This window comes from Archocentrus centrarchus, chromosome 11, assembly GCF_007364275.1.
Source record: "Archocentrus centrarchus isolate MPI-CPG fArcCen1 chromosome 11, fArcCen1, whole genome shotgun sequence".
Taxonomy (NCBI): Eukaryota; Metazoa; Chordata; class Actinopteri; order Cichliformes; family Cichlidae; genus Archocentrus; species Archocentrus centrarchus.
Genome location: NC_044356.1, coordinates 10,039,282 through 10,060,379, shown reverse-complemented (window position 1 = coordinate 10,060,379; position 21,098 = coordinate 10,039,282). Strand labels below are relative to the sequence as shown.

The 21,098-nt window shown below is 40.8% G+C and overlaps 2 protein-coding genes across 3 annotated transcripts; one reads left to right on the top strand and one right to left on the bottom strand.

Annotated features, from left to right (window-relative positions):
* Positions 1-1,267: 1,267 nt before the first annotated feature.
* On the bottom strand, positions 1,268-8,804 carry meaf6 (MYST/Esa1-associated factor 6). 2 transcript variants are annotated; one of them, XM_030741777.1, is made up of 8 exons: positions 8,614-8,804; positions 7,418-7,533; positions 5,338-5,425; positions 5,192-5,237; positions 4,907-5,099; positions 3,131-3,160; positions 2,367-2,400; positions 1,268-1,675 (listed from the first exon to the last, which is right to left on the bottom strand). In XM_030741777.1, the coding sequence occupies exons 1-8, from the start codon at positions 8,701-8,703 to the stop codon at positions 1,661-1,663; spliced, it is 612 nt and encodes a 203-aa protein (XP_030597637.1). In that variant the 5' UTR covers positions 8,704-8,804; the 3' UTR covers positions 1,268-1,660. The 2 variants fall into 2 exon arrangements, with proteins under 2 accessions (XP_030597637.1, XP_030597638.1); XM_030741778.1 differs by lacking the exon at positions 3,131-3,160 and having other exon boundaries at positions 8,614-8,800.
* Positions 8,298-15,401, top strand: stpg1 (sperm-tail PG-rich repeat containing 1). Its single transcript, XM_030741776.1, has 8 exons — positions 8,298-8,877; positions 8,951-9,064; positions 9,149-9,244; positions 10,382-10,552; positions 10,640-10,748; positions 10,828-10,996; positions 11,083-11,273; positions 14,098-15,401. The coding sequence occupies exons 2-8, from the start codon at positions 8,966-8,968 to the stop codon at positions 14,169-14,171; spliced, it is 909 nt and encodes a 302-aa protein (XP_030597636.1). The 5' UTR covers positions 8,298-8,877; positions 8,951-8,965; the 3' UTR covers positions 14,172-15,401.
* Positions 15,402-21,098: the final 5,697 nt, after the last annotated feature.

Genomic DNA, 21,098 nt, shown 5'->3' with positions numbered 1-21,098 from the left:
ACCTAAAACCTTGTTGTGGTTGCTTTGGTTGCTAGCAGTTTGTCACCACCATCAGTAGTTTGCATGAAAGACGCCAACTTATCTGCAAACTCATCAAGCGGCAGTGAAACTTGGATAAAGTGTGACACAAACTGGAGACGAAGCCCGTTTATCTTCAAAATAGTTACACAATACTGAGTATTTTGTGGAGAAGTGGGCGTCTTACATGCAAGCTGTGGGCAGCTGATATCTACTCAGGGAATGCACATTTTTTTCCTCAGTAACCGGAGATTGGGCAGGGTGATCGCAGACATGTCTCCATGCCTGCATGATTTGATGCGATATAGAGCTGGTGCCTTTTTGAGCATTTTTAACTGAATTATCTAAATATGGCTGTCTGAGAAGTTTGTGCTTCGCACGTACGTGCCATCTTAGCTCTCCATCCTCGTGCAAATACATTCACCTCTTCAAAATCCACAGTCCACAAACCAAGCAGCTGTGCTTAGGTCCATCTATTATATACAGACTATGGAAAACCTCCATCTGACTGCACTGAACCCAACAAACTTCTGTTCTCTGATTTTATAGTAATAATAATAAAAGGGTTGTTCTCCTTTTCCTGCCCTAATCTACTCCTCATGCAGGATTTTGGCATCCATTTAAGCAGCTCTTAACATAGAACCTATTTTCCATTTCCAGCACACTAAAACAACACTTTCTGACTTGGTTCTGCATTGATGCCACTCTCCTAATTTTGAGTTGTATAGCTTTTGTTCCCCCTGTATATTATATATGAATGCTCAACATCAACAGGGAAATGTTGGGTGTCACCCGTTGTCACTTACCGCATAGCCAGACATGTTTTCTGGCACCACCTAGTGGAAAAAAAAAAGGGATGCTACAGGCAAACAGTAATATTTAACTTTCATACATTTTACCAAATACTATAAATCACACACCCTCCCAAGTGTTTTATCAAATAAAGACTTTCAAGTTTAGGACTGCACCTGCTAACCATCAGTTTGTGCTCATGTACTTAGTAAATATTTTGATAAAAACAAGCTGAGAACTGACAGATGAGAATGTGCCAGCTATCCTCTGCACTAGTTACATAAACAGCTGATATTTGCACTCTTAAAAGAAGCCATTACATAGTATAACATTATATGAGCTATAATGTGTGGGAACCAAGACTTAAGCTGCATATAACAGGCCTTAAAGAAGTCTTCCTGACATGACATTTAATAACAGCTGCATACCTTGGACATCTCAATTAATAACCAAAACATTCTTGCCGCAGGATTTTATTTTTTTTGCCAAATAAACAGTGTCACAAAAGAATTCAGGGCATTCAGAAGTTATCTGACCATGTGATGCTTAATAAAAAAGGAAAGGCTTTCTTACAATGGGAAACAGCAAAATTAGCTACACAATAAATACAATCTTTTTAAAAAAAAAAAATTATTATACAAGATGGTGTGTTACTGGCGGAGACTCCCACAGGGTCACAAGTAACATGCAACACCATATGTCTACTGAAGTCAAAAAGTGAGCCCCAACCAGTGGTGGGAGGTGAGGGGAATGTTTAGATTGATGTACACAGTACAGGCTGAAATACGACAACCAAAAAAAGTTTTTAAAAAAGTCCAGAAATCTCATGTATCCAGGTCCTCCAGGTGTTTTAGGTCGAGTAATCCTGCAGAACAGTCACAAAAAATAAGACCTGAGTCACACTTTAAGCTGAGGTTACTCATCAGTCAGTCAACTAAACTAATTACTTCTTAATACATACTTATTTTACTTGTTTCAGTCATAGATTATAGTCATCTAAACATTTAAGGTTTCAGACTGTTGGTCAGGTTAACTAAACTTCTGAAGTTAAAACTATAAGCTGACATTTTTTAAGACAATCAGCATGATAATGGGCAGATCAAAGTAAATAATGTTTTTTTACATTTTATTCCCAAAGTAAGAAAATTCATGTGTCACAGCTACCAAACCAATAGAAACATAACCTGTAACAAAATAAGTAAAATAAAGTAGAATAGCTTAAAAATAACTAGAAAGACTATTGTGAAAAATGTAACCTTACAGAAGGAGCTCAAATAAACAGAGTATAGTGTAGTTTACAGACCTAAACAGAAAAAAGCAGACATTAAAGTGAAATAAAATTAAAATAAAGTAATGTAATGTTTGAATATAATACAGTAAGGTGTCTAATGTCTATAAAGTAAAACTTAATAATAAGGGGAAAAAAAAATCATGACTAGTAGTAAAACCAGTGCCGTAAATGTCAACGGACATTAAACTGTCTCAGTATAACGGAGTGTGTATAACAGTGAACAGCACACTACAGGAACTCGTTGGGGAAAAAAAGGTCAACTTACAGCTCTCGGTTTCTTGTTAACCTTCATGTCAAATCTGCAACAAAAACAAAGTTTGGCAGGATTAGTTATCACCACATTAAAATCCTGTTTCTGATGGGAATTATGGAGGAAAGCGGTGCCACTACTGTTCCATGAAGAAGCCTAAAAAAAAAAAAAAAACAAGCCCAGTAACAAGAAAACTACATGACCGCATGTTTGTTCTTGCTCATTCACAAATCCCTAAACAAGCCGTCCTCTAACAAGCAACCCAGCAACTGTTTTCTTTTGTGCTGGAGATGCACGACTGAAACAACAAGCAAGAAAATCTACTGAGACTCAGAGTGCCGGATGCTGACATGCATTTAAGGAAAAGAAATAAAGAATGATGTGCTGGACATGCAGTATGATTGAGTAATAAAATAATGAGGCTTCAATTCAAACTAAACCAACAAAAGTGGAAAATAAGTAGCCGTATAAAAAAAAAAAAAAAAAAAAAAAAAAAAACTCAAGTTTTTTAAACTCAAAATAAAATAGGAGTAAAAGACAAAAAAATTTAATCAAAAATACAAAAAAAAAGTATGAAATAAAAATAAGCAAAAAATTAAAATAAAAGAATAAAGTTAAAAATAAGCAAAAATTTAAAGTCAAATTAAGTACAAACTGAAAGAAAAAATAAATAAAAGAAAAATAAGAGAGGAAAGGAAGATGGTGGAAAATTCCAGCATGGTGTTTACAGCAGGCAGGATGTAAACATGACAGGAGCAGGAAGTAAAATTCAGACTTACTCAAAGTCATAATCAAACATGGCAGAAGGACTGAGGGAGCAGCATTAGGGGAAGGAAGAGAGCAGCAGCTGTTAGTTCACCAACCTGAGCCTAAAGCCCTATGAGTAAATGAAACTACAGTCCAGACTTTAGAGTGACAGCGCTGCCCCGTCACTGCGTATCAGGAGGACAAATTACTGTTAATATGCAGGTAGAAACAACGAGGCCTGAGTGAACAAAAACACGTCGACATGACACAATAAACCGAATTTCAAAGAATAACTTACAATTTACTAACTGTATAATCACCTGCTCTGACTACATCTAATTTTGGTCCTCTATGGTAAGGAGAATTTTGTGTAATTTTTACTAGTGAAATGTGTACATTGACAGCTTTGGGTTTCACTGGGACTGTTATGAAAGGTCACACCAATAATCTGACCTCAATTCTGCTCAATATTAATTATATCTCATATTATAGCTTGTTGGTGCAGCCCTTCACAACAGTTCCAATTTCTCATGTGCCCCCCTTGGGAAAATTAATTTCCCACCTCTAGGTTAAACTATACTTGCTATACTGAAATACAAAATACACAGTTTTTTATTTTTATTTTAGAAGGTTACAAGTAAACAAATTACAGAATAAACCAGATTATTCTGAGACTCATTTAAAGTCATGGCTGTGGTTGTAAAGCTTGGCAGCATGGATCAAAAACTCATAACTCAACATCTTTTAGGCTGAATGTCAGTACACTTCTCTCCTCTAGTTTCTCTGTAAGCAGCAGGCATCAGTGAAATCATCACTCCAGACTCTGAAGACCAAAGCAGTCATTTTATCTTTGAGAACATGTCGTTTGTCTACTGCTGCCTGGTTAGTCTGTGCCACTGTGCACTTTGGTGTTTGACTTGGTTTACTTTATGGTTGCTGTTGTCAAACTTGAGAACATCAGCACACCAAAAATGGCGCACTCTGTGCTTCGGTGGCTTTTTTTGGCTTGTTGCGCACACCTCAATTTGTGTGACCGCTGGAGTGTACGACCAACTCTTGTCTCCAGCACGGCTGGGCACACTCGGGCCGGACACGCAAGTGTACAAGCAGATCGGTTGCCATCGGCATCTTCATGGTGTATCAGTACTGGAGATCGGATTCTCTGATGACACAGAGGGAGATGCTCCAACAGGAAGAAAAGGTGATGCGGTCTACTTCCCCTCCCCCTACACCTGTGCTGATGCAATTATCAGGGCCTACTGGGAGGAAACTGGGATTCAACCCCAGCCACAATCACCTGATCATGAAATTACTTTTTAAATAATTTGGGGTCTGACAGCATTTAAACCAAGTAAACATCAGTACCAAACTAAAGTAAGAGTAAGGAGGAAAATGTGACCTACAGCATGACAGGAGGAAACCCATGTGACCCAAGAACCAACGTTTTTCTTAAAGAAAACAAGAAAAAAAAAACAACAACAACAACAACAACCACTGAAGCTGCTGTTCATGTCCGCTAATTACAGCAGGCAAGATCACGCTTTGCACATATGAATGCTGAGTTGGTGAGCTCTCGCAGGTACATGCTGTAAAATGAGAAACCCCCCCGGTGTCTCTAGTTGAGGCCACTGTGGTTGAACATCATTTCAATACATCAGGTAGAAATCCTGATGTACTCTGGAATTTTGTGCAAACCCCCTATTAATCTGGTTTCTCATGAGTAGCTACCAACTAATTCAGCTCCGTAATCAAGAAATAAGAGATTTAACAGAATATTGACCCCACTGTCTCATTTCTCGATTTAATACCTGTGTCTGTTTTTGTTCTTCCTCTTCTTGTGGCTCCCGTGATGGCTTCCTGAGGAGGAGGAGGAGGCAGCCTTCTGAGGCTTCAGGTCCTGCAGCGTCGAGTCTACATCCTCCGTGTCCTCCTGGCTGGGCTCGTTTTCTTGGTTCTGGAGGTCTGGAGAGGTATCACTCTCTGTGCCGCTGCCTGCCTCACCTGAAGAAATCAAAACAGTGTAAATTGTTAGAATGACCACAGACCACGAGAAAGAAACTTTCAATGCTGCTTGGCTCATGAGCAAAACTCACGCTTTTCATTCATATGATCAGGTATCCCACCAAGTGCACACACCGCCTGTAAAAACACCAGAAACGGAGCAGTTTAGTGTTTTTAATTATGCAGCAAGTGTGTTTAAAATAGTGTAAAAATAAAATAAAACAAGAGAAAGACTTACTGCAACTGATGTAACAGACGACTTGCTGAATAAACGCTCTGCTTCTTTGAATTTCCTATTCCGTCTATCAGTCTTACTATTGGAGTTCCTGTTAAATTAAAACAAAAATTTTATTTAAAATATCAAAAATCCTTCACATATATTCTTTAAAAAAAAAAAAAAAAAAGAAAAAAAGTAAGTGCATTCAAACCAAACCAGGTGAAGTTTGTAGGTAATCTTCTTGCACAATTGTCTGACAAACTTTCTGCTGGTGAGGTGTATCAAGTCGAATCTGTGTCTGCACTAGTTAAAAATGTTAACTTCAGTAAAAATAAATTTCTTCACACCATGATGCAAAAACCAGCCAGTTGAGATTCTCTCACAGACTAAGAATCCTCCTACCACCACCTACAAACTGATACAGAGGACAAGTGAAAGCTTACTGCTGCCATTTGAATGCTGCTCAAGCTTTATGGTTCAATTTTTCTTTTAGAGATGACGAAAAAAAAGTGTGTGTGTGGGGGGGGGCAATTAAGTGAAATTGTAACCAAGTTCTGAAAATATAAGGGCAAAGCTTAGCCCTTTTTGTTATCTAGTGCCAGTTGAAAAATAACTCTAAAATGAAAGTATTGGAAACCAAGTTCAGTCAGCTGGATGTATTACTTCAGCGTCAGCTAGATTTACACTGATCAAGCATAACATTATGACCATTGATGAATGTGAATGATGAAGTCAATAACACTTATTATCTCTTCATCAAGGCACCTGTTAATGACAGGAATTAGAGGCAGGAATTAGAGGTATTAGAGGCAGGAAAAATGGGCCGGCTTAAGGATCTGAGGGAGTTTGAAAAGGGCCTAAACGTGATGGCTAGATGACCGCATCTGAACATCTCCAAAACTGCCGCTCTCGAGGGGGGTTCCCAGTCTGCAGTGGTCAGTGAGTAATCCAAGGTGAGAACAGTGGCGAACCAGCGACAGGGTCACGGGCAGCCAAGGGTCACTGATGCAAAGGTTGGCCTGTGTCGTCCAATCCAACAGATGAGCTCCTGTAGCTCAAATTCTGGAAAAAAAAATTCATTCTGGTTCTGATAGAAAGGTGCCAGAATACACAGTGTATCACAGTTTGTTGTGTATGGGGCTGCATAGCTACAGACCAGTCAGGGTGCCCATGCTTACCCGTCACCTGCCAAAAATGCCAACATTGGGCAGCTGAGCATCAGAACTGGTCCATGGAGCAATGGAAGAAGGTGGCCTGGTGTGATGAATGAGGTTCTCTTTTATATCACGTGGATGGCCGAGGAACACCTGGCACCAGGATGCATTATGGGAAGAAGGCGTGCCAGCGGAGACAGCTTTATGCAATGTTCTGCTGGGAAAACTTGGGTCCTGCCATTCACATAGATGCTACTTCGACATGTACCACCTACCTAAGCATTCTGCAGACCATGTACACGACAGTCTCTTATGGCTGTGGCAGGATAATGCTCCAGGCCTCAAAAGTAAGAATGGTTCAGGAAGCAAAGCAATGCATTTGAGGTGTTGACTTGGCCTCCAAATTCTCAGCATCTGTGGTATGTGCTGGACAAGCAAGTCCAATCCATGGAGGCCCCACCTCACAACTTACAGAACTTAAGCATCTGTTGCTAACATCTTGGTGCCAGATACCACAGAACACCTTTTAGGGATCTAGTGGAGTCCATGCCTCTGTGTTTTGGCAGCAAAAGGGGGACCAACACAATATTAGGCAGGTGGTCATGATTTTGTGCTTAATCCGTGTATTTTTTAGACTCTCTATTAAAAGTTAAGTTTGTGTTCAACAATAATTTTATATTTTATGCACAATACTGACAGAGGTGAGGCTTGTGAAAGCCCAGACATGTAAGCTTGCGGTGCAAAAAAACAAAATGAGGCAAAATTTGGGTTTGTGTGTTTATATTTTTGTGGAGTATATTAGGTTTTCTAACTGTATTCACATTAATAATCCAAGACAAAGCCTCACTTTCCATTCAGTGTGAATGCATTATACTCTCATTTCCACAAAAGAAATAAACATCTTAAATCTTAACATATAGAAATAATCCCTGTAAAAGTCTGCTTACTTTTGGTTGGTGAGGTATCTGTCCCATCCTCTGATGATGTTGCCATACATCTGGGTGTCTTCTAGGTAGCTGCCTTCAAATGCATATATTTGCCTTTCCAAGTTCACCAGCGTCTCCTGCGATGTCAAAGAACCCAAATGAAATGCATAAGTGTAAGATATCAGAGTCTGAATCCCATAGTTGGGAAATTCATATTATTACAGCAGCAAAGTAGACAGAGCAGAATAAATAGATGCAGCCTAACCTATAATGATAACACTATGTCACAACAGAAAACAAAACAAAAAAAAACAACACACACACACACACACACACACACACTACACAAGGTATAAGTAGTATGTGTATTTAATTGTGTTTACTGGACTTCACATTATGCAAATACCTGCCATTTAATGAGTTACTTTTCAAGAGGTTTGGTCAACAATACCACAAGACAAATGATTTTGGAGGTGAAAAGTAAGGCATCAGGGTACTGATGAATTGTACACACACACACACACACACACACACACACACACAGACACACACACACACACACACACACACACACACACACACACACAGGTCCAAGGTGGAGTTCATTTCCAGATTTTCCATGTATAATCAAACAAACATACAAGCAAAACCACACCTGAACACAGCTTACACACCAAATCATGAATTCAGTTTCTAAACACATTATTAGAGTAAAATATTTACTTATTTTGAGTGTTATTCACTTGCATTTGAAAAAAAATCCAGTCAGAAAAGATGTCTGCCATAATGCTGATTTACCCTTATGTCAGAGGAACAAATATCACACTTATCTGGCTGTATGTACACAATACACGTGACACTATCTTGTCGCGAGAACTTGGCTAAACAGGGCGGCTGCTAATATTTAGCTACGCTATCTAGAATTTTGGGTCAAGCGCTTCTGTAAAGCGGGTACGCGTGAAAATGTTTCACATAAATCATATTCAGAGATCTACCCGGAGTCTAGTTACTACTAATACTACTCTTAATCCAACGTTAATCAGCTAAACAACGCTCTCGACCCGCTAACAAAATTAGCAGCTATCGTTAGCAGCGGCTAACATTAGCTTAGCACGTAACGGGGCCTCGGCTAGCAGCGCGCTCGAGCAATTCTCACGCGAAAAAAACGACTAAATGCAACTTTCACATTTAACGAACCCGCCTTCACATGCACTTACTGCGAGCTCCTGTTTCCTCTTCACAAGCTCAGCGAGCTCCCGGCGAGTGTCCGGGATCTGCGGCGGAGTCGTCTTCGCATGCATCGCCATGACGGGTCACAGATCAACCTGGATGCCAAACCAGAGGCGGCTCGGGGACATAAAGAAGCCCGCCGCAATTTCACCGACAGATGGCGCTGGAGTCTCGCGATAGCGCTATTTTCGCGTCACCATAGCAACTGCTTCAAAACTGCGAGGACCTCGAATGGCGTCACATGGTTTCGAGTGAGTCAAAAGTGGAAATCAATCCAATTTCTTTAGCTGAACATGTGAAATAACTTTTATTTTTATCTTACAGCTGGTATAAAAAAAAATGCTTAATACAACCAAGAACCAAACAGCTGTGACAACACATCAGGAAAAGAAGGGCTTTTTCTCCCAGGCTAAGAAGGTTACTTCTCAAGTCAGCCTGGTAGGGAGTTTAACTCAAAGTCAGAGTTACTGTGCAATAAAATAAAGAGCAGCATAAATAACCTATGTGGTGTTTGTTTGTCAGAATGAAAATCCAGGACGCTACAACTGCTTTTCCAGCAATGAAGTCAACAGTCCCTCCTTCTCAAAGAAAGGCACCACAGGCTTTGTCCCACCCATGGTCAGGACTATTTATTAATGTTATTCATCCTAAGTTCTGTGCATCCTATGGGTTTTTGTCTTGATTTGTGTTGATGATCCAGGATGATTTTCTTCAATGGGAGACAATAAAGTTATTTTATCATTAGACTGTTAGACCAGTGTATCTCCTGCCGTTCACCTATGTTAGCTAGGAAGACTTTAGCCCCAAAGGACCTTTTTCTGAGCAATTTATAACAGAAAAAAAAATTAATTTTAAATTAAATTAAGATTAAGATTAAGATTAAGATAGTGTTTATTTGTCACATGCACAGTTATACACAGTACAATGCACAGTGAAATGTATTTTGTACCTGCAACCATATATACACACACATATAAATAAGAAGAATAAAAATAAAAAAAGTAATTCACACTATACACTACACTCTATATACTATACACTATACACACTTTTATAAATTATAATATTTACATTGTGCAATAATGGTCCAGTTAGGGCTCAGAGTTGAGCAGACGGATGGCTTGTGGGTAAAAACTCTTCTTCAACCTTTCAGTCTTAGTCCTCAGGCAGCGGTAACGCCGGCCTGATGGGAGCAGGGAGAAGAGAGAGTGTCCGGGGTGGCTGGGCTGTTTTAGGATCTTCATGGCCCTCAGCCTGCACTGCTTGGTGTAAATGTCCTGCAGGTTGGGGAGGGTGGTTCTGATGGTCCGTTCAGCTGAACGAACCACCCTTTTTAGGGCCATGAAGTCCTGCTTGGTGCAGTTTCCCATCCAGGTGGTGATGCTCCCACGCATGATGCTCTCGATGGTGCAGGTGTAAAAGTTCCTGAGCACCTTGAGTGGGAGCTTGAAGTCTCTCAGCCGCCTGAGGAGGTAGAGACGCTGTCTGGCCTTCTTTACAGTGATGTTTATGTGATGAGTCCAGGACAGGTCCTGTGAGATGGTCACTCCCAGGTATTTGAAAGTGTCCACTCTTTCCACCTCAGCACCACTGATGACAAGTGGATGGTAGTCCCTCTGCTGCTTCCTGCTGAAGTCCACAATCAGTTCCTTTGTTTTGCTGACGTTGAGCAGGAGGTGGTTCTCCTGGCACCAGTTCTCCATTATAACCCTCTACTAACTTTAAATGTCTTCATCACATCATCCTCTCTTCCAGGCTTTCAGAAGGCCACAGAGAGTCAACCCAGGCCCGAATGCATACAACCTACAGAGCTCCTTCATAAAGAAGTATGACTTCAACACTGGAGTCTCCAGGGTGTTCAGGCTGCCCATAGCTGTGCAAATGGATGGTCCCAAACACATAACTCCAGCTCCAAATCAGTATGATGTATGTGTGCAGATTATAAAAGCTGATTCAGGGTGTATTCTATGAGATCTTGCTGTGTATTTTGTGTCGTTTCTTCTGTCTGTACAGGTCAGTTGTGCGAGCAGAGTGAGCATCTCCTCGGTGGTCGGTACATCGTCTTTCCTCTCAAGAACTGCACGCGACTCATTTTGCCCAAACAAAAATGTGCCATCACCAGGTCTGCTTTGAAGTTTTGTCTTTTTTTAGTCTCTCTTTAAATTTGCACTTAAATGTTTAACATTAAAAACTTCTGAAAGGCCACTATGAGGTGAGCAGCAGCTTAATCCAAGGTGGTTCCAAGGTGGTCTCGTCACCCTTCAGATCAAAAACTCACAGGATCCCTCCTCTGGTGGACCACCGTGTGCCAGGCCCAGGGGCCTACAGCCCCTATCAGGCGCCAGCCCCAGTAAAGAAGACAATGCTGCTGTGAGTAGCCACACAAATATTTAGGTTTGCTTTACCATTTTATTTTTGATGATCTAAAATGTGCATCCTGCCATCTGTGTTTGAAGGAGAAGATATTATTTGGCAATAGCTGCACCTCCTCAGACTGTACCTAAGGACCCTCCCTCACCGGGCCCTGGGCAGTATGACATAGGAAAGTGTGACTGGCCATCAAAGCAGTCTGTACCCACTGCTGCTTTTGCATCTAGAACTCAAAGAATACCTCAAAACCCGAGGGCTGATGAGATACCAGGACCAGGTAATGAAATAAAATAATGGACATGCACTGCACCCCTGACCTTTGATGGGAGTGGAACGGCACAGGTGCATTTGATAATGTAGTCAGATCAGACATTAGCCGGTGTAAAGCCGGCATAAAATCAAGCACCTAGGCATGCAGACTGCTTCTACAAACATTTGTGAAAGAATGGGTCGTTCTCAGGAGCTCAGTGAGTTCCAGTGTGGTACCGTGATAAGATGCCACCTGTGCAACAAGACCAGGCGTGAAATTTCCTCGCTACTAAATATTCCAGTCAACTGTTAGTGGGATTATAACAAAGTGGAAGCGATTGGGAACAACAGCAATTCAGCCACGGAGTGGTGGTCAGCGGATGCTGAGGCACAAAGTAAACAGAGATCAAAAAATTTCTGCGGAGTCAGTCGTGACAGACCTCCAAACTTCATGTGACCTTCAGATTAGCTTTAAGAACAGTGTGCAGGGAGCTTCATGGAATAAGTTTCCATATCCGAGCAGTTGATCCAAGGCTTACATCACCAAAGCAATGCAAAGTGCTGACTGCAGTAGGCACTGGACTCTGGAGCAGTGGAGACGTGTTCTCTGGAGTGATGAATCACGCTTCTTTGTCTGGCAGTCCAATAGATGAGTCTGGGTTTGGCAGTTACCAGGAGAACGGTACTTGTCTGACTGCATTGTGCCAAGTGTAAAGTTTGGTGTAGGGGGGGATTATGGTGTGCGGTTGTTTGAGTTCCAGCCTCTTAGTTCCAGTGAAAGGAATTCTTAATGCATCATGCTGACATCATATTAAACCCTTATGGATTAAGAATGGGATGTCACTCAAGTTCATATGTGTGTAAAGACAGATGAGCAAATACTTTTGTCAGTATAGTGTATTTGAATCTACTGTATTTCCCATTAGTTAGCTTGCCTAGACCACATGCAGCATTTCTAATAGTGTTAATGCATCTGAAACAGACTATATCCCCCTATGAGCAGCACTTGGTGACAGTGGGAAGGAAAAACTCCTTTTAACAGGAAGAAACCTCCAGCAGAACCAGACTCAGGGAGGGGCAGTCATCTGCTGTGACCAGTTGGGGGTGAGGGGAGAGAGACCGGACAAAAGACACGCTGTGGAAGAGAGCCAGATGTTAATAATAACTAATGATTAAATGTAGAGTGGGGTATAAACAGAGTGATAGTGAAAAGAAGTGAATGAAAAAGAAACACTCAGTGTATCATGAAACACCCCCCCACCCCAGCAGCCTAGGCCTATTGCAGCATAACTAAGGGAGGGTTCAGGGTCACCTGATCCAAATTCAATTCTAGATTTAACAGGGAGCCAATGAAGAGAAGCCAATATGGGAGAAATCTGCTCTCTCTTTCTAGTCCCTGTCAGTACTCTAGCTGCAGCATTTTTGATCAGCTGAAGGCTTTTCAGAGAGCTTTTAGGACCGCCTGATAATAATGAATTACAATAATTCCGCTGTCACGGTTCACCGCTGACCAGGCAGGAAGGAGGACCCCAAAAGCAGAACTCCAGAACGGTGTTTGTGTACTCAGTTTTATTTACACGTAGTTAACAAAAGCATGAACTCTCCTCAAAACAAACCTCGAACAGGGAGAGACGAGAAATAACCTAACTTACATAACTCGACTTGACATACGTGAAGGACAGCGGGGAACAACCAATGACTCAACAGCAGGCATAGAAAACACAAGACTTATATACACAGGAGGTAATGGACAAATGGGAAACAGCTGGGAAGGAAACACAGGAAACAAAACTAAACCCAAAGCACACAAACCAAAGACCTACCAAAATAAAACAGGAAGAAACCTAACCTGGGGATATAGACACAGAGGGATAACAGGCACCAGCACAACAGAACACAGGGAGACAGAAACAGCGAAACCATAATAAAACAGAACTATGCAACAAGAACCTAAAACACTGGGCCACTGGCCCAGGACCATGGCGTCCGCCTAGAGGTAATAAATGAATGAATTAGCTTTTCAGCATCACTCTGAAAAAGGATGTTTCTAATTTAGAAAAATGCAAGAAAGTAATCCTACATATTTGTTTAATATGTGTATTGAAGGACGTATCCTGGTCAAAAATGATTCCAAGATTCCTCACAGTGTTACTGGAGGCCAAGGTAATGCCATTTAGAGTAAGTATCTAGTTAGACAACCTTTAGCTAATTTAGAATCAAACTAGATTTGCTCTGTGTGAGAAAAGAACCAGAATCCTGACTGAAATGTGTTTAACTGACCCGTTTTCATCATAGAGTAACTGTAATCTAAGGATGACTTTTCCTTGAACCCTAATGGATCCCATTCTGAGCTTCCCCTGTTTACACTATATGAACAAAAGTATTGGTCCACACCTCCTAAGGTGTTTTTACTCCCATTGAACAAGTATATAAAATCAAGCACCTAACCACTCAGTCTGTAAAAGAAGCTCTAAAGAGCTCACCGAATGTGAGCGTGTTACTGTAATAGGATGTGTCATTAATAGTGTTATTAATCCTAGCACTAGGGAAGATTAAGAAACCCCCAAAATATATCAGTCATCCTATCCTACCGAGCTAACCAACCAAGACGCTAACATGGACTACACCACAGGTTGAAAAGGACATCTAAAAGCAGCAACAGTTGTTAGTCCAGAGGCCTGTACAAGTTTACAAATACAAGATTAAAGTCATAAAAATATAATTTTTATATATAAAAACAAGTAAAAACTAGTCTGTGTACATGGAGTGGACATTGATAAGGGAGCAGCTCAAAGTAGCTTTTTATTGCAGGTATGAAAGTATTAAGTAAAACTTTGTCTCTCTCCATCTAGGTTTCTGTAACCCTCAGCTCCTGTCAAAGCAGTGCTTCTGTTACAATGACTCCAGAGTCTGGATTCCTGTGTGAAGCTTTCAGCTCAGCCTGCACTGCAGATATGTACATCTTCACTCAGATGAACTGTGATTACCGCTATTCTTAGATCAGCACTTTTAGAGTAGGGTGAAAATTAAATGTTTGCACCCGTTTAGTCTCCGTCTCTGTGTTTATGTAGGCCAATGAGATGTGAGAATGTTTGGATGTTTTGGGAAATGAATCATAAACAGTATTTATCCACTGTGTTGGTGGTGGTGTGGTTGAATGCCAAAATTGTTGAAAAGCCATATGTTTCGTCCTCACCCGGATTTCCTGATGCTCTAATGTGCAGATGATATAGAAGAAAGTGTTGGTGCAGTCCCCAGCAGCTGCTGGTCCAGCCAGCGGTACGCCACAGTAACAGCTGAGAGCTCGAGATGACACCACTCTGCCAACTGCCAGAGGGCAGGCGGAGGGGTGGAGTGACTCTGTATGTGAGCAATGTGACTGACTGGGCATGAGGCAGGGTGGTGTTTAACCCAAAAGACAAATGGACTCACTCAGCCCCTGGATCACATGTTGCATTGTAGGAGCTGGGGCTGCCACAATATTTAAAAATGAAATATTAATGTTACTAATGCACAGATGATTGTAACTGTTCTTTTTGTACACCTTGTACAGCTGTGGTTCCAGATTCTCCCGCCCCCTTCGTGCACCTCTTGAGCACAATAGTCATGGAGTAAAAATCCGATATTGTGATCAGCCTAAGCAGGAACAACAGCGCGGTTTAGTTTGTGGGTCAAATATGTCCAGAAGTCTAGTATGGCTGGTCCTGGGTCTGGGTACATTCACACTCGCACATGCATGCACACAAACACACACACACACACACACACATACAACAAGACACTCATCCACATCAACCCATCTTCCAACACATGGGTGAATGAGTCCCCCAGAGCCAGCAGCCACCCCAGAATGCAGTCAGCCCAACCCTCGACACCCTAGTCAGCCCCCCGCCCTGGGCTGGGTGCAGGAAACGGGTGTGGAAAGACCCGGCTGCTCCCCTCCCCACTCATCTGGAAGGTGAAATGTTGGGTGCATGTGTTGGAATATATGTGTGTATGAGGTGCACAAAAATGAGTATGTCTGTATGAAAACTAGGGTGCTATTACAGCATATATTCACATTGATGTTAAATATCAATGTGAAGCCAGTAGCCTGTAATAAATGAATGCCTCCTGTTTTAATAGGATAATTAGTGACTATCAGAGATGCCCTTAGACAAGCTATTTCTGTGCTTCTAGTTTTTATGCTGAGCTAACTATCTGTTAGCTGTATCTTCATTATTGATACATAAAAATGAGAATGAAATCAGTCGTGTCATCTAACTGTTTTCCAAAGGCTTCAGTCTGGGACATCCTTCCAAGCTTTGACGTTGCATTCTGTGTTCACCAGATGCAGCTGTTAATGTGAAAATTAATTTTATGGATAGAAATCTGCTCTCCGGAAATGACTGACTTCAACATTAAAAACATTTTTGCTTCAGAGTTGTTATGGAAACCTCACGATCTTTTTCCATCTGCACAAGAAGATGCGATCGACTCCAGACCTCAGCGTCATCTGCTCACGAGGAAATCACTTGGAGATTTTTTCCCCACCAACTGCAGACATGCTTGACTCCTTACACTGTGGCAGCTGTAGTTATATTCAGACTCTGACTTCAGCAGTGTGCTCTCCAAATATGTACCCTCACCCTGTAAAACCAAGCCATTGTGTTCTTGTGGTTGTACAATGAGAAAAGTAATTTAAAACTCTGTTTATGCCGACGGGAACGTTCTCTCCTCTTGGGTAAAATGTGCAGGGAGGATCCAGACAAATGCTTAAAGTATAACTGCAGGCATGAGGCCCGATTTGTGGGGTTTTTGTGGTGGTGTGCAGGACGGGTCATTAACAGCATGTCTTTGTGAGTGCAGGGGATACTCTTTGAACCTCCCCCACGGCGAGTATGGACAGGCATCCCCTCGAAGAAAGGCTCAATGAGAAGGAGCTTTGCTGCAGAAGCAGTTCAATTCTGCGGGGATGCTGAATCTGAATTTTCTTATTGATCTTTGCTTCTTATTCATGTCTTCAAGTGCATTTAAGAGGTGTATTACTCCGCACAGAAAGCACATATAAAGCACATTTCATGCACAAAGCCTTAACTACCACAGAACTGGCAAAAAAATCTGTATGGCTAATGTAAAATTAAATCAATAGACAGACGTAAACCTGTGAATCAGTAACTAAAAATGCAATGAGAGCAGCAGAAATGAAATTAAATAATGAATAAGATCAACAGTAGACCATTAAAATTGATGAAACCTCAAAATTAAAACCAATAGAAGAAGCAGACCTGTTAGTTCACTTTATTTCAAATTTTCGTCCTGCTGGTGAGGCTTTAAGGATCACAGTGAGGGTCGGTCACTCGATCTCTTGCCAGAACTATGAAAATTGTGTACCTGCTGAGAAGGCTGAGGTCTTTTGGAGTGCAGGGGACACTCCTGAAGACCTTCTATGACTCTGTGGTGGCATCAGCCATCTTCTATGCAGCAGTATGTTGGAGCAGCAGCTTATCTACAGCTGAGAGGAAGAAGATAGACAAGCTCATCAGGAAAGCCAGCTCTGTCCTAGGATGTCCTCTCGACTCAGTGCAGGTGGTGGGAGACAGAAGGACTCTGACCAAAATAACATCACTGATGGACAAGGTCTCCCATCCCATGCATGAAACTGTTGCTGAGCTGGAGAGCTCCTTCAGTGACAGACTGCTGCATCCTAAATGCACAAAGGAGCATTACCGCAGATCCTTCCTCCCAGCAGCTGTAAGACTTTATAATCATCACTGCTCCCAACAAAAACCACAATAACCTACACAATGTAGGATAATATATAATATACTGTAAATAGTCCGGCCTGTTAAGGTTCAACACACAGGCACATCATGTACATTGTATATAGTGTTATTATTAGTAGTATTAAGGTTAATCTTGTTTGTTGATTTTATATATATTTATATTCTTTTCTTAATAGTGTGAATTATTATATTTTTACTTATATTTATAATAACTGCGGCTGCTGTTACACCCAAATTTCCCCTCTGTGGGACAATAAAGGCTGTTTCTTCTTCTTCTTCTTCTTCTACTGTGACATTAATGGTCCACAGAGGATTCATTCTGCTGCTTTTCTTTTCGCGATATTGCAAATCAAATAACTGTGTGTCTACTCTAGGACTATCATATTGGTTAGCTGTGTCACAATTTAAAAAAAATTCAAACTACATAGTCCCAAAAATATGACGTTCCAGACACATGACCCCAGAGGGATCGTCTGGACCTCAGTAAACACTTTCCTGATGAGTTGTGTGTGCCGGGTCGCTCTGAATAAAATTTTTCAGTTGATTTTGTAAATTTTGGTCATTTTAAGTGTCATAAAAGTAAAATAAATCCATGTTATGCTCCTTGACTTGTGATCGACAAGCCAAAGAGCGTGTCAGATCTGTCCCCTCCCTCATCACATCGGGTCTGAAAACACCAAGATGGCGACAGTGAAAACGCTCAAAACGGGACTTCAGAAACCAATGTGGGACACCGCAGCCAATATTTTATTCTGTCTGTGGTTTCACTGTGACACACATGGAGCACCCTGAGGAGGAATGGGGGAAAAAAGAGCCTTCAGCATGACTGCAGCTAATGTCAACTGCCTGACAAGTCAGCCCCACCCTCCACATTGATGGGATTGGTTCCTTAGGTTTGTTAACAGGGTTTAAAGTGGGATCTGAACCCTAAAATTTGTTGCAGCCATGCACGACTGGACTGACTCACCTCAAAACAATTCCCAAAATTAATTTTTACTGCAGTGGACAGGCTGTGTAATCAGCTGACCTGTGCTATGAGCAGAGGTCAGATGGGTTATCATACCGTCATGGCTGCTATCCAAGTGGAATTTGGAAAATGATACTAAAGAGCATCATCAGCGTATACATTCAAACTGATGACCAAACCAAACAGTGATCACCGAGACCCTGTGGGTCATGGTATAGGTTTATAGTGTGTTTGCAGCTTGACTTTATTAATGGAAAGGATGATGGTGCAGTAGTTGCACATTGCTTTAGTAATATCTGAGACACTGTTTGCAGTGATCAAAGGGTCCAAGCAGCTAAAACACCTCAATAATATGCTTTTCTTTGATAACGGGCGAAACAAAGTAAAACTACACAGATGTTTGCAATTACTTGTTGTCCACATATCAAAATACTGGAAACTACTGTTTTGATGTCCAATATTCTCATACAGCCTTTAAACAACAACAAAAAAACACTTTAATCTACGGTCAAACTACATAAACCAGACATCATGTCCACATCCACTGTGATTAAAAATATTGTGTTGAAGCTTAAATTTCTTCCAGTTTGTCCTCTTCTGTCCTTTACATCACTGATATTTAGATATCAGTTATTATCAGTTATATTTTATTTATGAATCAAAAAAATTAACCCCCTGTTCTCACATTTGCCAAAAAAACATCCTGATGATCTCGAAGAACTTTGGGAAAATATTCAGTGGACTGACGAGACAAAAGATGAGCTTTTCGGAAGATTTGAGTCCCGTTACATCTGGTGTAAAACTAACACAGCATTTCACATAAAGAATATATATCAACAGTCAAACATGGTGGTGGTAGTGTGATGGTCTGGGGCTGCTTTGCTGCTTCAGGGCCTGGAACCATGAATTCTGATCTGTACCAGAAAATCCTGAAGGAGAACCTCCGGCCATGAGTTTGTGCCCTGAAGCTCAAGCACACATGGGTTATGCAGCAGGACAATGATGTGAAACATGCACACACAATGAAGATTTTGTAGTGGCCTACAGTCGAAGTCTGGATTTAAATCAGGTTGAGATGCTTTGGCACGCTGTTCATGCTCAAACACTTTCTAGTGTGGCTGGATTAAAACAATTCTCCAAGGAAGAGACGGCCAAAATTCCTCCTCAGTGATGAGAAAGACTTTTTGTTAGTTATTGCAAAAGACTGAGTGCAGTTCTTGCTGCCAAGGGTGGCACAAGCAGTTATTAGGTTTAGGGGAAAATTACTTTTTCACTTTTATTTATTCAGGTTATCTTTGTTTAATATTTGAATTTGTTTGATGATCTGAAACACGTTAGTGTGACAAAAGCTGAACTAACCTGAGTGAATGCTCTAGATACCGAGTCTGCAGCTACATCTGCAGCATTAATGTTTAGAGTCCTGAGTGTCTTCACCTAGCTAAGTGGGTCATGCATATTTTATCTCTCCGGTAATGCTGACATACATTTGGTCAGCATAGCTTTGTCTGTAATGTGTCCAGCTCTGAAAAGAGCCTCAAATGTGCAGTAAGGGGGATGTTTGTGTGCGTGTATATTTTTTATGACATATATTTTTTACTTCCATGCATCATGTCCTGCAGCTTGGAGTGAAATTTAAGGTTGACCTCATTATAAAAAAAAAGGCCAAATGAATGTGATTCTGATCAGACTATTTATAAAGCGCCTCTTTTAAAAAATGCATGACTCTCATCTTAATCCCAGCAGAAAGAAAAAGTTTCCTCTTTTGAGAGAAGTTCAAGTGAAAATTCCTCATCATTTTCCAAAATATTGTAATTATACTGCTGCTGCTGTGATGCTGGGTTTGTTTCCTTTACATTTTGATGTTTTCAGCCTGTATGACCAGCGTCCTCTGTCTCCTGCAGTGACAGGGAGGTCACATTAATTGTTAATCAGCTTGTCTGCAGCAGATAATTCCCTGTCATAGTTTAAACAGGGGAATATGTGACTGAAACAGCTAGTGAGCAACATTTGGAGCTTAACATTTCTGTATTATTTTGTATGTTCACGTTTATTGGTAACTTCAAGGGCACAGTCAAAGGTTACTTTAGTATTTTCTTTTTACCTTTTTTTTTCCAAGCATAATCTCTATTGGATACCCTGTTTTCTTTCAGTAAACGCCGAAATATTGCACGGTTATAAAAATATCTCGATGTATAAAGAAAATAATGCTTTTGATATTACAGACTCTTAATTAACGTGAGACTAATTGCTGTAATTATGCGGACAGAGTGCGGTTATGACAGCCCAGCCCGCTGCAGGCTGCTTTCAGCTGCTGAAGAGTCATCTGATGGGTCAAACCATTCAGGAGGTCCGGCAGTTTAAGCGGACACTAATGTCCTTTTTCTGCGGCTCAAACCAAAGAGAAATTATTTGAAATGTGTTGGTTGACGTCCTGAAGACTTGTTCGTGGATTATTTAATCTGATGTTTTGTAGGAAGATTAATTTTTCCCCCTCGTGAAGCAGTTGGTATAGTCCAGTTGTCCGGCATGCGGTTTTTCGCTGCAATCCTAGAAGTTAAACCAGAGCAGGGTGGAGAGGCTGTAATCGGAAGTGACGCAATCCTGCCTTCAAAATAAAATAAAAATTTATGTTTTTGTCAAAAAGCAGAGTCTCTGTAAGTCATGAAAATAAATAAAGACATTATTAAAATATCTATTACAACCATGAACACTCACTCATTCACAAATTGTAAGGACTCAGACAATAATTGGAAGTATCAAAGTAATTAAAAGTATACAAAAACAACAACAATAAGAAGAATATTAATAACAATTTGAAGAATAAGGATAAGAAGAATTTTGTGTTATTTATGTTGTCCTTTCTGTTTGATGTTATGAAGCACTATTTGTATGATCCCTTTGTCTAATTGATGATTACTGATTGTGACGCTACTTTGCATGGAGATTAAAGAAAAAATAACAAAAACAAACAAACAAACTAGCAAAAAAAGTACAAAGATAGTCCCATACTAAACAAACAAACAAACAGAGAATCCCAACAACTTTTACCTGCTGTAAGAAATAAATTTCCTGTACACTAAAAGAGTCCACTATCATAGCTACAGCCAGGACCTTAGTGGAT

Excerpts from the sequence above, each read along its gene's own strand:
- meaf6 (XM_030741777.1), bottom strand. The coding sequence starts at position 8,703 with ATGGCGATGCATGCGAAGACGACTCCGCCGCAGATCCCGGACACTCGC. Across the intron at positions 5,426-7,417 it reads AGATACCTCACCAACCAAAA|GAACTCCAATAGTAAGACTG; the intron begins GTAAGCAGACTT and ends TTAATTTAACAG. Across the intron at positions 3,161-4,906 it reads AAGAACAAAAACAGACACAG|TCCTTCTGCCATGTTTGATT; the intron begins GTATTAAATCGA and ends CTGCTCCCTCAG.
- stpg1 (XM_030741776.1), top strand. The coding sequence starts at position 8,966 with ATGCTTAATACAACCAAGAACCAAACAGCTGTGACAACACATCAGGAA. Across the intron at positions 9,065-9,148 it reads TTACTTCTCAAGTCAGCCTG|AATGAAAATCCAGGACGCTA; the intron begins GTAGGGAGTTTA and ends TTTGTTTGTCAG. Across the intron at positions 11,274-14,097 it reads TGATGAGATACCAGGACCAG|GTTTCTGTAACCCTCAGCTC; the intron begins GTAATGAAATAA and ends CTCTCCATCTAG.